This window comes from Myotis lucifugus, unplaced genomic scaffold, assembly GCF_000147115.1.
Source record: "Myotis lucifugus unplaced genomic scaffold, Myoluc2.0 scaffold_1298, whole genome shotgun sequence".
NCBI classification, from domain to species: domain Eukaryota; kingdom Metazoa; phylum Chordata; class Mammalia; order Chiroptera; family Vespertilionidae; genus Myotis; species Myotis lucifugus.
In genome coordinates, this window is record NW_005872346.1 from 77,479 (window position 1) to 93,403 (window position 15,925).

The window sequence follows — 15,925 nt, forward strand, 5'->3', positions numbered from 1 at the left end:
TGGCTTCCTTTCCCCGGGGGAAGATGTGCCAGCCAGGGGAGGAGGTGGGCCACCTCCCGAGGAAGACCTCAGTGCCAGAGCTGCCCTAGTCATCACCCGATGGAAGGTAAGGCTGCTCATCCGGGTCGCCTGCTCCAGGAGAGGGGACAGGAAGGGCCCTGGGAAATTAGAAGTAAATGTTTGAAATGCGGCAGCTGAAGATGGTGAGCCGCTCCTAATCTTAAAATGTAGAAGAAACATTATCACCTGACAGGTGGCAAATCATTTTGTTTTTTCCCCTCTCACTTTTCTTACAAAGAAAGCTTTGTTTTTCTTTTAAACTTTGACATATTAACTTCCTTTCTTCCTTTCCCTTTTCTTAAAAAGATTTTAGAACTTTGAGCCCCGGCCAGGGTAGCTCAGTTGGTTAGAGCGTTGTTCTGATTCACTGAGTTTGCAGTTTCGATCCCAGGTCAGGGCACATATAAGAATCAACCAGTGAACACATAAGTGGAACAACAAATCGATGTTTCTCTTTCTCTCTCAAATGAAAATTAAAAAACAAAAAGAAAAAAGAAACTTTGACACACTGGCATCCTTTCTGCACCTTAATTTTCTGGAGGCTTTTATTTTCAGTTTAATTATACAAAGAGTCAAGTGCATATTTTAATAGGTCCCAGAAGTGTGTTTGCATTTTTAAAATTGCATTCTTTCTATGAGTAGAAAAATGTTTTAGGGGTAAAAGTATGAAAGTATACTTCTGTATAAGTTCTGAGTAATAATTTCTACTCTTTTGAAATGCTGAGGAACTCTATCTAGTTTCTAAATTTGGGTATTTCAGATTATTAAGTACCAGAGAAAAACAGTAGGGAAATATTTTATTATTCTTATGTTCACTATCTTTTATACAGTGTGTTGCGTCAGTTTATAAAAACCATGCCTACAAGAAATATTGGTTTCAAAAAAAGAATTATAAAACCAGTACCAAAGAAAATAAAAGTAGTATAATGTTAAGTTTAATAAATTGATCATAGATTTGAGTTTCAGGTTTAGCTGTAAATTTCCTTGCTGCTAATGTTAAAAAAAAGGGGAGGGTGGGGGCTCAATCTTTATTATAGAAAAATAAAAATACCAGTTTTTAGTAGCATGGCTTTCTGTAGCTATAATTTCTAAATAAGGATTCAAGAGAAGGTGTTGTGTTCTTAGTGGTTGTTTGCAGGAAATGAATGTCAATTACATGTCAATTATAGGAGCAAGTTATTAAATGTTGGGTAGTTTTTTAAAAAATAAGATACAGGTAAGCAATGTTTAAGGTAGAATAAGGGAAGTCTACTTTTTTTGTTGTTGTTTAAAAGCAGTTTCTCAACTTCAAAACAGAGTTCTCTGATTGGACAACTCCTTTGATATCCAGCCATTCATTGAGTTGTTTCAAACAAACTGATCTTTCCGGCAAGTGTTTGCTGCCTGTATTCTTTTTAAAAAAAATCTATTTTTGTACTGCTATCAATTGAACCAGAATACCTAGTTAAATGAACATTTTTTTCACATGTTTCAGTTGATCGGTTTGATAGGGGCAAGATATAAATCTAACAGATGGCACTTGGCAGGATAAACTGTACTTTGTTTATGGAATACATTTAGTTCCAGGACACACACCATATTTACTCTGTCAACATTTTCTCAATAAGTGGAAATGGTGTAACTGTAGATTGTAGTTTAGTTGATTCATTGTCTTGTTTTTTTTATGTATATTTCTTCCAAACAAAGCATTCTTTTAAAACTTATTATTATTTTAAAGTGAAGTTGAACATTGTGATTCTGAGAACAAAATCATTTGTTCTGGGTCTGGCTTCTTTTGAAAAATTATTTGTGCTAATTGAGGATTTATGATACAGAAGGTTTATTAAACCCACAGATGATTTCTCTGGCTTTACATGAATTCTTTGCAAATATTTGGCTGTCTTTTAGGTATATAGAAACTGCAGGATTGCTAAATTTCATGGCATTAGCCTTTTGTGTCAGTGGGCAATCCTAGAAATGAGTGACGGATTTATGGAATCAGCTTGCTTTTGTATGTCAGTAGCCGAATCATGTCAATAACTTTCCAAGCTTTTGTCTCTGTTAGAAAACATTAAGACCACCAATTTCACAGCAATCCAGAGTGACTGAAATGGCAGTTAATTGCTTTTTCACTTTTCTCCCATTTTTAACTTGTTAAGAAAGTTTTACATCACTACCTGTTAGCGAAATGAAACCTACGTGAGTGCTTGAATTTAGTGCAAGTAGACAGCTTCCAGTTTAAGCCAAAGAAGTCAAGGTTTTTTAAAGAAGCTGACTCTGTCCTGGCCGGGTTGCTCGTTGGTTAGAGCACTGTCCCAATATCGCCAACATTTCAGATTTGGTATCTGTCTGGTCAGCGCACGTAGAAAAATCAGCCAATGAATTCATGGATACGTAGAACAACAAAGCGGTGTCTTCCCCCTGCCCCCCACCCTTACTCTCTCTCTCTCAAATTAATTTTTTAAAAAAGTAAACTGTATTTCAGCCAAAAAAAAAAAAAATGGAATGGAGATACTTCCATTCCACTTTAGAAGTGAGCCTTTTAATTAGGAAGGGCAGTATTTGTGAGGTAGGATTTCTTATATTTCAGTTTCCAAGCACTTTTAAATGGCTGAACAATGATAAAAATTATAGGATAAGGTAAATGACTATAACTCAGCTGTGCTTGGAGCCATTGGAGACTTAGACCTCATAAGGTTTGTGGGCCAGTTCTTGACTGGGCCTACCTTCATTCTTTAGAATTGCTACCCTGGGATAGATAGTTCCATTTTCTTGGGTAGCTAGAGGAAATGGGCAGAAGACATCCACACCTTTTTTTTTTTCCTGGTCATACATTCTTAAGGATACCATGACTTACATCTCTGCCCAGCAGCAACAGTATATTTAGAGTTCAGGAGATTTCTTTTACATCACCATATTGATTTTTAACTTTTGGGGTTCAAGTGATCTGTTAAATATCACAGGAAAAAAGATCTCACCTGTGCTATGTGAGGATTGGCAGTGGAAGACCAAATGGACACCTTTTTTTTTAATCCTCACCTGAAGATATGTTTTATTGATTTTAGAGAGAGGAAGAGGGAGAGAGAGAGAGAGAAACACTGATGTGAGAGAGAAACATCGATCTGTTGCCTCCCGTTTGTGGCCGGACCAGTATTGAACCCTTAACCTAGGTATGTCCCCTGACTGGAAATTGAACCGACAACCTTTTTGGTGTATGGGACAACGCTCCAGTGAGCCACTCAGCCAGGGCTAGATGCCTTTCTTTAAAAACAAAACAAAACTAAACAAAAATATCTCTTTTTTAAAACTGTGATAGGAAAATTGCTAGCTGTATTTTGAGCACTTAATTTTAACTGTTCTTTCCTCTCTGTACCCTTAATCCTACATTCTTTTTTCTTTTTAATCCTACATTAATTTGGATAGATTTCTTTGAGGTAATATACTTTTATGACCTATTGAACAGGTGAAAGTTCTTGGGTGTTGGGAACCATTTGGTACAAAGTGTAGAAGTAGGAAAGCTGAATAAAGCAAATTTGAAACTTGGGAAAAGTAAGAGAATAATTTAGCTGGTTTAGGTAATCTCGTAGAAAACATTGAGTCAGTATGAAATAATTAGTAATCAAAAGTAAGCAAGGCAGGGAGCTCAGTGGATGAGAATGATGAAATCAAGGGGCTAACAATGAGAAATGATTTTAATAATAGCTGTAGGGCTAGCTCAAATGGAGAGTTCTTTAATATGATCCCATAGTCAAGGACCATGACCTGCAGAAATGGGACTAGGCTGTCCTCATGGGTTCTGATGACTTCTCAAGGGAGAAGGGTGTGACAGTGAGGTCATGGCAGGAGGGCAGAAAGCGTTGTCAGAGTGAACACGAGAAAACCGAAGGGATGCTTACGTAAGAGCTGTTTGGCATATGTGCTGAGTGGTGATCTGAGGGTAAATTCTTCAGGAAAAGGGATAAGAAATGCAAAAGCTGATGAAACTGATATCTAAAAAGCTTTTAAAAATAGCTTTTGCTTGAATGGAAGGATTTAATCATTGAGAGAAATTGGTGAGGTTGGGATCTTTAAAATGAAACTAGTTGAAGAAAACTGAGCAGCCATAAAGTCAGCTTGCTATTTGAGTGCTGCAAAAAGCAAGTTAAATAGACACGGTCCTTCTTAACAAACCTGTTATACAATTATGCGGTTAAGTACTTACTGGCTAGTATTCAAAAGAATATACCAATGTTCTTTTTTTTAATAGAACAAGGAAATAATTTGCATAAGTTAAGGCCTAGTTTTGTTTGGCATGATCTCCCTGAAAGCTATTTTAACTGAGCACATATTACATCCCGTTTGGGAACTCGCTATATTTCAGTAATAAACAGAAACATAGAAGATGTGTTCAAAAAGAAAATGAAAGGAACAGAATGCACACTTGGAGAGGGGCAAAAGTAAGAATACGTAATAGTCACAATTAGACTTCTAGGTTATTTTGTGTGTGTACACATGTATGTGACAGTACTGTGGTTTTATGTTTATTTTTATAAGTCTAAAATATCCACCTGATCAACAACTTTTGTGATTTTTTTCTAAGTGTGATAATTAGTAGTAATACATTACATAAAAGCCTTTGTATTGTTATGGGAAGATAGCAAAGTATTAAACTCCCATATACTGCATTCAGTAACCCGGCATGATGTAGGCCTGCTCACTCACAGCTCTGCTGGATTGTTAGGTGATTTAACCTTTGCAATGGAACAGAATGCCTACTGCAGCACAAGGGGTAGGTTTCCTCCGAGATACCACTTTAGTAAATCAACACACATACCACACTTCTTTTTCTTTTCTTTTAAAAATAAGGAATTTTAGTAATAATGTTTTTTGTTTTTGTAACCAAATTGAATTCATAGGAAGTGAAGTATTAGTATTTTCCTTTAAGTCAGTGGTTCCCTGACACATCTCTGTAGCCCAGTGCTGGCCCATGACAAAGCTTTCATAGGGACATGGAGTTTTTTTTAAAATAAATTTAAATGTATTCCATGGAGAGGCTACCTTTTTGTCTGAGATTTTGTCCTATCTACATTTTTCGTGTTAAAATGTAAACTTAATTTTTAGAGATAATTTAAAAAAATATTTTTTGATTATGTGTATACATTTATTTTTTTCTAGTGTATTGACACATAATTGACATATATCACTGTATGAATTTCAAGTGGTCCATGGTGTGCACCTGTAGTAAGATAACTTCTACTACCAAAGTGCGTTGTTAAAAAAAAATTAGCTATTTTTATAGAAACACCATTCAGACTAGCTTAATCAATGACGGGGTTTTATTGGCTCATGTAATTGGGAAGATCAGGGGTGGGATGGGCTTCGAATATGAAATAGAGGTTCTAATGATACTGCTCGCTCTGGTTCTCCTGTGGATCTTCTATGTAGATGGGCTTTGCTGCAAGTGGCAGTGCTGGTGGTGGTGGTAGAGGGGACCTTTGGGGAGGAAGACTTAGTGACTGCTTCGGAATGATGTTATTCCAAAGCGAAGTGAGGAAACTCCCAGAGGCCTTCCCCTCGTAGCCCTGTAAGTCATTCATGCTTTGTTAAATTAACTCTTCCCTTCATCGCGGTTATCTCAAAGTATCTCCTTTCTCTGCTCGCCTGCTTGTTTTTCCTCAGGAGCGGGAATGGTGCCTGTGTTGTTAATCATGTAATCTAGCCGGCACTCAGCAGAGAGTAACCCAACAAACCTATGAAACTGAGGGGAGGACTCAGATCCTGCTCAAGCCACCTGTCAGCGTGTGGTCTGGAGGGTAGGGATCTGTGGTTGACAGACCTACCAGAACCTCACGGACTAGGGCAGCGGTTCTCAACCTGTGGGTCGTGACCCCTTTGGCGGTCGAACGACCCTTTCACAGGGGTCGCCTAAGACCGTGGTCGGCAAACCGTGGCTCGCGAGCCACATGCGGCTCTTTGGCCCCTTGAGTGTGGCTCTTCCACAAAATACCACGTGCGGGCGCACGCACGTACAGTGCAATTGAAACTTCGTGGGCCATGCGCAGAAGTCGGGTATTTTTGTGGAAGAACCACACTCAAGGGGCCAAAGAGCCGCATGTGGCTCGCGAGCCGCAGTTTGCCGACCACTGGCCTAAGACCATCCTGCATATCAGATATTTACATTACGATTCATAACAGTAGCAACATTACAGTTATGAAGTAGCAACGAAAATACTTTTATGGTTGGGTCACAACATGAGGAACTGTATTTAAAGGGCCAGAAGGTTGAGAACCACTGGACTAGGGGAAGGACAGTTTCACACAGGAAATGGAGATACCATTAGCTAAAAAAACTGGGGAAAGATGCTGAGCAAACAACAACAAAAATACCTGTCCATCATTTGTGCTTTATGTCCTTTAAACATAGTCTGATATTTTACCCGACTGCCCAGGCTGCTGGGTAAGATGATGCGCGCTCTGCAGTACAGGAGGGTGCGTGGCTGAGGGGATGGAGTGGGCTGAGCTGCAGCCCAGGGCTCCACTCACAAGCTTCCTTTTTCCGGGAGGCACTCTGGTTTTGACTTGACACAAAGGCTCTGTATGGTCTCTGTGCACAGCGGCCCTGGTACACTACTTACCTCCCCATCTAACCACAATAGCTTATGCTGAAGTAAGAATACTAGTAATAGGAACAAAAGTATGAACTGGACGTGTCTCTGCAACTGGATCCCAAAGGCCAACCCAGAGTAGACTCTGTGCTTAGCCATGTCCTGCACTGTTCTCAGAGAGATGACTCATCTTGGGAAATTCCTCCTTTTCTTTCCTTCCCTTCCCTCCATCTTTCTGTTGATCAAGTTTCCCAAGAGCGCATTTTGAGCTTTCTGAATTTTAGGGTGACTGAATGGTGATACAGGGACTGTCACCCTTCTTTCTGGCTTATCTCCATTTCTCTGCATTTCCATGTTGATCAAGCTGATAATTCTGCTTCCTGAAGAGGAAGGAACTGCCTGTATCCATCACTTGCCCTTCAGTGAAAACTCAGTCTCTTTGAGGTGTGTTTTATATTTTGTCTGATTAAATATGCCTTGGAGGCAGTGAAATGCTCATTTTTAAAAAAAGAGGTGAGTGGGTTGAAGGAAAAGAAACTCAGTCTGACTCACTTCAGGCTGCTGGGAATCTCCTAAGTCCCAGACACGCAGCCTGGCCTCTCATTACGCGGAGGTTCTCGGCAGCAGCCCAGCCTTATTCATCTCGCTTTCTGGGGCTGCTTGGTTTCTTCTCTGCTTCCCCTGGACGTTTCCATTCATCTGATTTTCTCTAAACACGGACTGACTGTGTGTGCCCATCACTCTGCAGGTGGCCCAAACTGGCAACTGGTATTTAATCTACTCGTTGGATTCTCAGTGCAAGATCACAGGAAGCTTGCACCGACATCACCTGGGGAGCTTAAAAGGAAATATTTATAGGGCTCAGACATAGAATTCTCAGTCAGTAGGTATGGGGTCCTAGAATCTGTATTTTAAGAATGTTTCCCGCCCTCACCGGTTTGGCTCAGTGGATAGAGCGTCGGCCTGCGGACTGAAGGGTCCCAGGTTCGATTCCGGTCAAGGGTATGTACCTTGGTTGCAGGCACATCCCTAGTGGGTGGTGTTCAGGAGGCAGCTGACCGATGTTTCTCTCTCATCGATGTTTCTAACTCTCTATCCCTCTCCCTTCCTCTCTGTAAAAAAATCAATAAAATATATTTTTAAAAAAAGAATGTTTCCCGGTAGGACTATTCAGACGCCTCCAAAATCACCAGAGGGGAAGAAGGAAAAGGAGAGAATGATGATATAGATGAGCACACCTTAGCATCCACTTGTCCCCTATCCAAGGAGAAGAGATGGATATTCTAAGGCATTGAAAACAGATATTGAAGAATACAATAATTTTCCTTAAAAGCAGCAGTACCGACAACAACAGTTCTTCATCTAAATTGGTGGGTGGGCAGTCCATTCAGGCGGTGGGGCCATCTGTCCCTTATCAAGTCAGTGCCAGTTTCCTGAGAAACACCTGACGCCCTTAGAGCCATTGTGATAGATAGCTTTGACAGCATTGGCAGCTGTTCCAATAGGCTCTCTACCCGGGCAGGTGGGTATGATCTTGCAGCTTCAGTGCCCATCAGTCTCGAACTAGCAATAGTAAGTATGTGTTTGTGTCTCAGTTCAAAGTCTGTGAGAGAATCTGGTCACTGGCCAGCCTATCCGGGGCCCACTCTGGAATTGTGTGTCAGAGCAGACTTTGAGAAGGGCATTAAGTGGTAAGTGTATTATGAGCTTTCTTTTGGTTGGCTTGCAAAATAGAGGGTTAAGTGAATATTTGTGATCCCTTTGCATTTTGGTTTTCCCCTAGATAACGGAGGCCTGGTGCACGAAATTCATGCACTGGGTGGGGGGGCGGTCCCCTCAGCCCAGCCTGCGCCCTTTAGCAGTCCGGGAGCCCTCGGGGGATGTCTGACTGACAGCTTAGGGAAGTGGGCCTAAGCTGTCAGTAGGACATCCTTAGCACTGCTGTGGAGGCGGGAGAGGCTGCTGTTACCACTGCTGGACATCCTTAGCACTGCCGTGGAGGCAGGAGAGACTGCTGTCACCACCGCTGCACTTGCCACTATGTAGATATAAATAAAGTGCCCAGCCAGCATGGCTCAGTGGTTTAGTGTTAACCTATGAACCAGGAGGTCATGGTTTGATTCTCAGTCAGGGCACATGCCCTGGTTGTGGGCTGTCATGTAGGAGGCAGCCGATCAATGATTCTCTCTCATCATTGATGTTTCTCTCTCTCTCTTCCTCTTCCTTACTCTCTGAAATCAATAAAAACATATTTTTAAAAATATATAAATAAACTAACATGGTTTATTATTTAATGTGTTTAAAATATATTATCATATGCCTTACCTTTTATTGTGTACTGACATTTGTAAAGTGTTGTAGCAGTTTGATTCTGAGATCACCCTATAGTAATGGAAGCTATCACTTGACTTAATAAATTTGTCCACTGTATAACTTTAGGGACAGTTGAAGACATTACATAGGTATTAGTTACAGAGAATATGCAAAGATAAGAAAATTTATAACCGAGATTGAGCACAGAAAATAGCTCTGTCGTATATTTCTGCATACAAAGCAGTTATATGGCACAAAGCAGTTATGTGTTAAGTCCAAGAAGTATAATGTATCTTAGGGTTGGTTTAAGAACATATGTGTTTTATTTTTTTTAAGGCAAAAGGATTTATTGTGAGGGTTTTAAAGCAAACTCAGCACACAAAGTGGTGAGAAATACAGTGTGGTGGTTAAAATTAAACCTTTAACATCAGAACTCGGTTTAAAATTAAAGCTTTGTGCTTGACAGTTTCATGAACCAGGGATGAAAGATTAAAACTTATTTATAAAATGGGGCTAATAATACCTATCTGATGGCAATGTTGTGAGGATAGTGTTTTATATCTTTAATTATGAAAACCTTAAGTATCCACATAGTTCATCTGCTTTTTAAAAATTACCTTATCTTTTCTTTTCCAGATTCCATCCCTGTGTGGAACATCTAAACAACTTTTATTAGTGGAAACATTATTTTGCTACAAAATGAATTCAGCATCTTAATTGAAACCAGCATCTATGTGGTTCTGATTCATCTGCTATGGTTTATGAAGCTTCAGATCTAAGGAGTACAGGGTCTTTTGCGATGACAATATGACTAATAGTAAAGGAAGATCTGTTACTAATAAAACAAGTGGTGGTCCAAGCAGTGGAGGAGGTTTCGTAGACTGGACTTTAAGCTTACATACAGTTCAGTCCGATAAGTTTTTAAACTTACTGTTGAGTATGGTTCCAGTAATTTACCAGAAAAACCCAGAAGACAGGCACAAAAAAGCGAACGGCATTTGGCAAGAGGGGTTATCAGCTGTGGCACAGACGTTTGGTACCAGATCTGAGCCACACGTGGAGTATCACAGAGTCCCGGAGCCGTCTTTCCATGGCAATAACGGGCACACGCCATCCAGCTATAGCCCAAAGTACGACGACTATGCCAACTACAATTACTGTGACGGAGGGGAGACCTCCGAAACGACCGCCATGCTGCAAGCCGAGGAAAGGCCCAGTGACGGCGAGGAAGATGTCATCGTGGAAGCAAACCAAAAGCTGCCGAAGGAATCCAGCGGCGTCATGGCCCTGCAGATCCTCGTGCCATTTCTGCTAGCTGGCTTTGGAACCGTCTCTGCCGGCATGGTTCTGGATATAGTCCAGGTAGGTTTTCGTCTTTAACTTAACTGTCTTTGTTGTTCCAGGTGCTTTATGCAGGCTACGCATCTCAGACACTTACCTTTAGATTTCAGTTGTCCCATAGTAGAATGAACCGACGCTGACTCTGGGTAGAGACTTTGCTCTTTGTAGGTGTTTTCTTGTTTGTTTTCCTCTAGAAGTTCTAAGAGAATAGTCTCATTCTGACCCGGTCGTGAGTCTTCATAAAGTTTTACAATAATAAAGTTGGCTTTGAACAATATAGAGCAGTGATGGCGAACCTTTTGAGCTCGGCGTGTCAGCATTTTGAAAAACCCTAACTTAACTCTGGTGCTGTGTCACATATAGAAATTTTTTTATATTTGCAACCATAGTAAAACAAAGATTTATATTTTTGATATTTGTTCGCCATCACTGCTCTAGAAGTTCTAAGAGAATAGTCTCATTCTGTCCAGGATGTAAGTCTTCATAAAGTTTTACAGTCATAGGTTCGCCATCACTGATATAGAGTGTTAAACAAAAGATAAAAAGTCTTCCCTGTTCTTCATCTCCAGCCCCAACTCTCTTAACCTCTGGAGGTCACCTCGTTCTGAGTTTGTTGTACATGCTTGCAGACTTTTTTCTGTGCACATGTATATACATTTGTGCAGAGGTGTTTTTTTTTTTTCCAAACATCAAAGTGAAATGCTGTATATATATTTTTCTGGAACTTATTGTCATTGCTTAATATTACATCTTCGACACCTTTCCAAATTAGTAACAGAGATATTCTGCATTTTCAAGTGAGTGCTTGATGTTCCATTGTATGTCTACACCAGAATTTACTTACTCATTCCCCCATGCTGGTGCTATCATAAATATCCTTATAAACATGTCTTTAGACTCTTTATAATACATTTTCATCAGATAGCTGTTTGTGTTACTTTTAGTAAGTTTTTGTTTTATTTTAGCCATTATATCCCTAGCAGTGTCGTTATTATTATCTGTTGTTATTGATCATCATCATCATCATCATCATCACCACCACTGCCACACCATCATCTTTGCATCTCCCCACTAGCACAGCAGAATCCTTAACCCATCATGAAACAGGGACAAAAACATGTTTGTTACCTATTGACAGGGTAAGGGATCCAGGATGCTACTGGAGTCCCAGTGCTGTTTTAGGTCCATCTTTAATTGCAAGGGAGGGCTTTCCTTGAAAAGCCTTTGAACCAGGGTTTTACCAGAGACTGATCTGAATAAACATTTCCTAAACTCTCTTTCGGCCCTCGTTCTACACCTGTCTAGAACAACCTCTAGGGAAACTTTGGGGACAAAGTGAGTTTTTCTTTAATTTAGCTGATGGATTTAAATTTTTTTCCTCATCTGTCTTGGTATTAATCATGGCTATATTCTTGATTATTTTTTGCCATGAATTAATATGCTTAGTATATAAAGTCTCTTACTGGGACAGTCACCTCTTAATAGCATTTGTAAAATAGCACTTTGTGTTAAGTCATTTGTATAGTCTTTTCAATTCATAAAGTACTTTAATATGTGTTACTTTCATTATCATGGTATTTCCCAAAGGTCTAGACAGAGCAGATAGTATCTGCATTTCATGGATGAAGAAATTGAGATCTGAAAGATACAGGCCTCATCCAGAATCACACAGTCAGGTCATGAAAAGATTCGTGCAATAGGCCTTCCCTTCCCCTGGCTGCCGGCACCGGTTTTCCTCCGGCACCCGGGACCCAGGCCTTCGCTCCGGCTGGAGCCGCCTTCAGCGCCTTCGCTGCTCCGCTTCGTGCCTACATATGCAAATTAACTGCCATCTTTGTTGGCGGTTAATTTGCATATCTCGCTGATTAGCCAATGGGAGGTGCAGCGAAGGTACAGTCAATTACCCTGTTTGTCTGTTATTAGATTAGATTATTATAGATGCTCTGCAACCTTTTTGCTTCAAAACCTCAAACTGGGACCAGAACATGGATGACTCAGAACTCCTGAGGTCAATTCTGAGTCTCATTTTTTGACCTTGGGAAAGTCATTTAACCTCCCTGAATCTTTATTTCTTCACTAGAAGCCCAGGCACATTCGTGTACTTTGGGGAGGGTGGATCCCTCAGCCCGGCCTGTGCCCTATTGCAGTTCGGGAGCCCTCAGGGGATGTCTGACTGATGGCATCCAGTTAGACATCCTTAGTGTTGCCACAGAGGCACTAGGGGGCAGCTCCTGCATTGAGCATCTGCCCCCTGGTGGTCAGTGCGTGTCATAGCGACTGGTTGTTCCACCGTTCGGTCAATTTGCATATTGCCCTTTTATTATATAGGATTTGTGAAATTAGATAATATTAATGTAGTTTTCCTGTGGGGTGGTTGTAATTAGTGTTGGAACCAAGATTCAGACCCATGTTACCTGGTTCTTGAGTCTGTGCTCTTAAGCATGAGTTACACTAACTTTTGCCATCAAAAAGGGATAAAGTAAACTTTAAGGGTGGAGTGTGTAGCAAGCTAGATGTATTTTGGGATGTAGTGACTTTCAGCTATCACTCCCAACTCTAACTGGAGCTTCTAAAGTAACTCAAGGCTTCAGAGCTATGGAGAACGGGTTAAGCTAAATGTTCACTGATTAAATGACCTGTGTTGTCATTCAAAAAGCAAATGCAACATTGGAAAAAAGGCTGAGATTTTTTAGAAATGTCTTTGTTCTGACATGTGTTTTTTTTAAGTGTCAGCAAATTCTATTTTTGTTTTCCTTACAGCACTGGGAGGTGTTCAAAAAAGTAACGGAAGTTTTCATTTTAGTTCCTGCACTACTTGGTCTCAAAGGGAACTTGGAAATGACATTGGCATCTAGATTGTCCACTGCAGTAAGTTTTTTCCTGCCTCAGAGTATGTATGTTACCTATGCTGTTTCCATCTGTTATGGAGAACCTGTATCAGGAAATGTTTTTTCCCTGTCTGTCTGATACATTTCTAGACCTCGGGGCTATGCTAAGTATTTCTGCTTGATAGTTCACCCGGAGTGTCCTCTGGGTTGTCTGATCTGAAAATGACAGGCCCTCCTTATCCCGAGAAGCAGTAGTATACAGCAATATGCGTGCGTTATGTTTTAAGAACTGGTGGATCACCTCGGTAGAACCAAATCCAAGAGGCTTTTTGGCAGAAGAGAGTAAAGAAGAGGTCTTGAAAAACAAAAGTGGCAGCCTTTAAGGGAGAAGAAGGTTATTGGGATGAGAATTAAAAGGTGGCTTTAGTTTCATTGTGTTGGAAAATGAACTTTGTTCTGATAAATATAGTTAAGCATACAAGCATTATGCAACTTGGTAACTTCGCAGAAAAGTGGAAATTTTGGCTGGCTTACCTCAAAAAGAAATTTTTTTTTTTTTTTTTTTTACAGAGAGGAAGGGAGAGGGATAGAGAGTTAGAAACATCAATGAGAGAGAAATATCGATCAGCTGCCTCCTGCACACTCCCCACTGGGGATGTGCCCACAACCAAGGTACATTCCCTTGACCGGAATCGAACCAGGGACCCCTGAGTCCGCAGGCTGACGCTCTATCCACTGAGCCAAACCGGTCAGGGCAGAAAATATTTCTAAAAGCAACATTCTCACGCATTATCCAGGATTCGTTTCTATTCAAATAATAGATTAAACATTAGTTTTGAAATAGGCCATAGTGTAGGGAATATGGTTAAAAAAGGAATATGCTGCAAATTAAATGTTGTTTAATTTGATCACGTTACCATTAAAACTGAATAAAGGTGAGTTCACTCTTTCTTAAAACAAAAAAAGGTTTTTATTGATTTCAGAGGGAGGAAGGGAGAGGGAGAGATAGAAACCTCAAGGATGAGAGAGGGAGAGATCAAAACATCAATGATTGATCAGCTGCCTCCTGCATAAGCCACACTGGTCGGGCTGAATTTACTGTTTTTTATTTTGAACTTTAGTTGTTTTGGCATCTGTATTTTATATTAGATATTTTCCTCAAACGTCTGGTCATGTCTGTTTGTGTGTTCATATTTAAGAGAGAATTCCAAAGCTGATTAGGAGCTTAGTGTATCAGTTGTAGCCTTCACTGCAGAGTGATCTAGTTGGGCCTTTCTTTCTTTTTTTTAGTGTTGAATAATTCAAATAATTTTATTTTCTAAATCCAACTTTCGTACAAAAGCAAAACACGAGTGTGCAGACTCACGCTTACATGACAACCAAATTATGAGTTATTTGTACAGAAAACGTTATATCTAACTGATCAGAAAATATGCTAATATTCTTCTTTTTAAAGAATACCGACACATTAATAATTTACTTGTCAGGTTTCATTAACATTGTCCTACCCTTGACTTTCTTTTTATTTTTAATTTCTTTTTTATTTTTCAGTTTTAACTATGTAGCAGTTCTTAACACATTGCATATCGCATAGAAATCTCTAAGACTTACACCAGGGACCGCACGTTTTTGGGCAAACTACACGTTATTTAAATCATCATAATGCACTTTAGGTGTTGTTTTTCAATAATTATAACATTTTTATTTACAAAAACAATTAAACAATTAAACAATTAAACAATTGAAGTTCCTAGTACTTTTTAAACGTATGGTACTGCGTAAAACATTTTCCTCTATGAAGAGGGACCAAACAAAATTTACATAAGTATCTAGATTCGCTCCTTTTTCCATGGGCGTGAAAAACGAGAACACAGATGGCGCGAGAAACACGAGCAAACTCCTGAGCGGTACGAAATGTGTTAATTTATCTTTTAAAAATGGTTTTGCCAGGAATATGATACTAAAACAGTCCATTGTTAAAACAGAGTACTCAGTCTCTTATAGCATATACATTCTTAGGGAATGAACACTATTCTAATGATACTTAGTTCTCTGGTTCCTCCTCTAATTTTTTTTTTTATTGTCTAAAGTTTTACATATGTCTTCTTTTACCCCAAATGACCCCCCCCCCAGCCATTCCCACCCCGGGCAAGCCCCCACCGCCCCAGTGTCTGTGTCCATTGGTTATGCTAATATGCATGCATACAAGTCCTTTGGTAGTTTGGCCTTTCTTTGGGGAGGCAGGGTGACATTGCTGCCTTCCATAGGTCAAGGATTGTGTCACTGATCATAAGATATTTGAATCATAAACTGAAGGAATTATTCAGTTCTCCAAGCAATTAAGACACCATAGACTTGATGCATAATCCGTGTTTTCTTAGCTTGTTGCCATGAGCCACTACTTTTTCCATGTACTACTCATTTGTTAACTTTTATTTTTTGAGGCTCTTTGAGATAGAGATGTTCCAGGTAGTGCCAAAGGTCAGAGGCAGGACTGTTGCTGATATGTTAGACCCATGGTTCTCAAAGTGTGGTCCTCTGATCAGCAGTGTCAGCTACTTGTTAGAAATGAAAATTCTTGGCCTCACTCCAAAGCTACTGTGTCAGAAATGATGGGTGTTTGGTTCAGCAGCCTGTATTTTAACAGGCTTTCCAGACGGTTCTGATGCACATCAAAAATCTGAGAACCACTGTGTTAGATGCACAGCACAGAGGCCAGTAGGGCTGGGACCAAGGGAGTGAGGGGATAAGTCACAGGGGATGAGATTACCTTATCCGCTGTTGCAAGGACTTTGGTTCTTGTGTGAAATGGGAAGCCAC

General features: G+C 40.1%; 1 protein-coding gene across 1 annotated transcript; it reads left to right on the forward strand.

Annotated features, from left to right (window-relative positions):
* Nucleotides 1-13,167, forward strand: LOC102440986 (solute carrier family 41 member 2-like; the record flags this gene model as incomplete). The annotated part of the gene is made up of 3 exons (XM_006107612.3): nucleotides 1-106; nucleotides 9,573-10,298; nucleotides 13,038-13,167. Coding segments are annotated over exons 2-3 (685 nt in total), but the record flags the coding sequence as incomplete, so codon positions are not given.
* Between the last annotated feature and the right edge of the window lie 2,758 nt (nucleotides 13,168-15,925).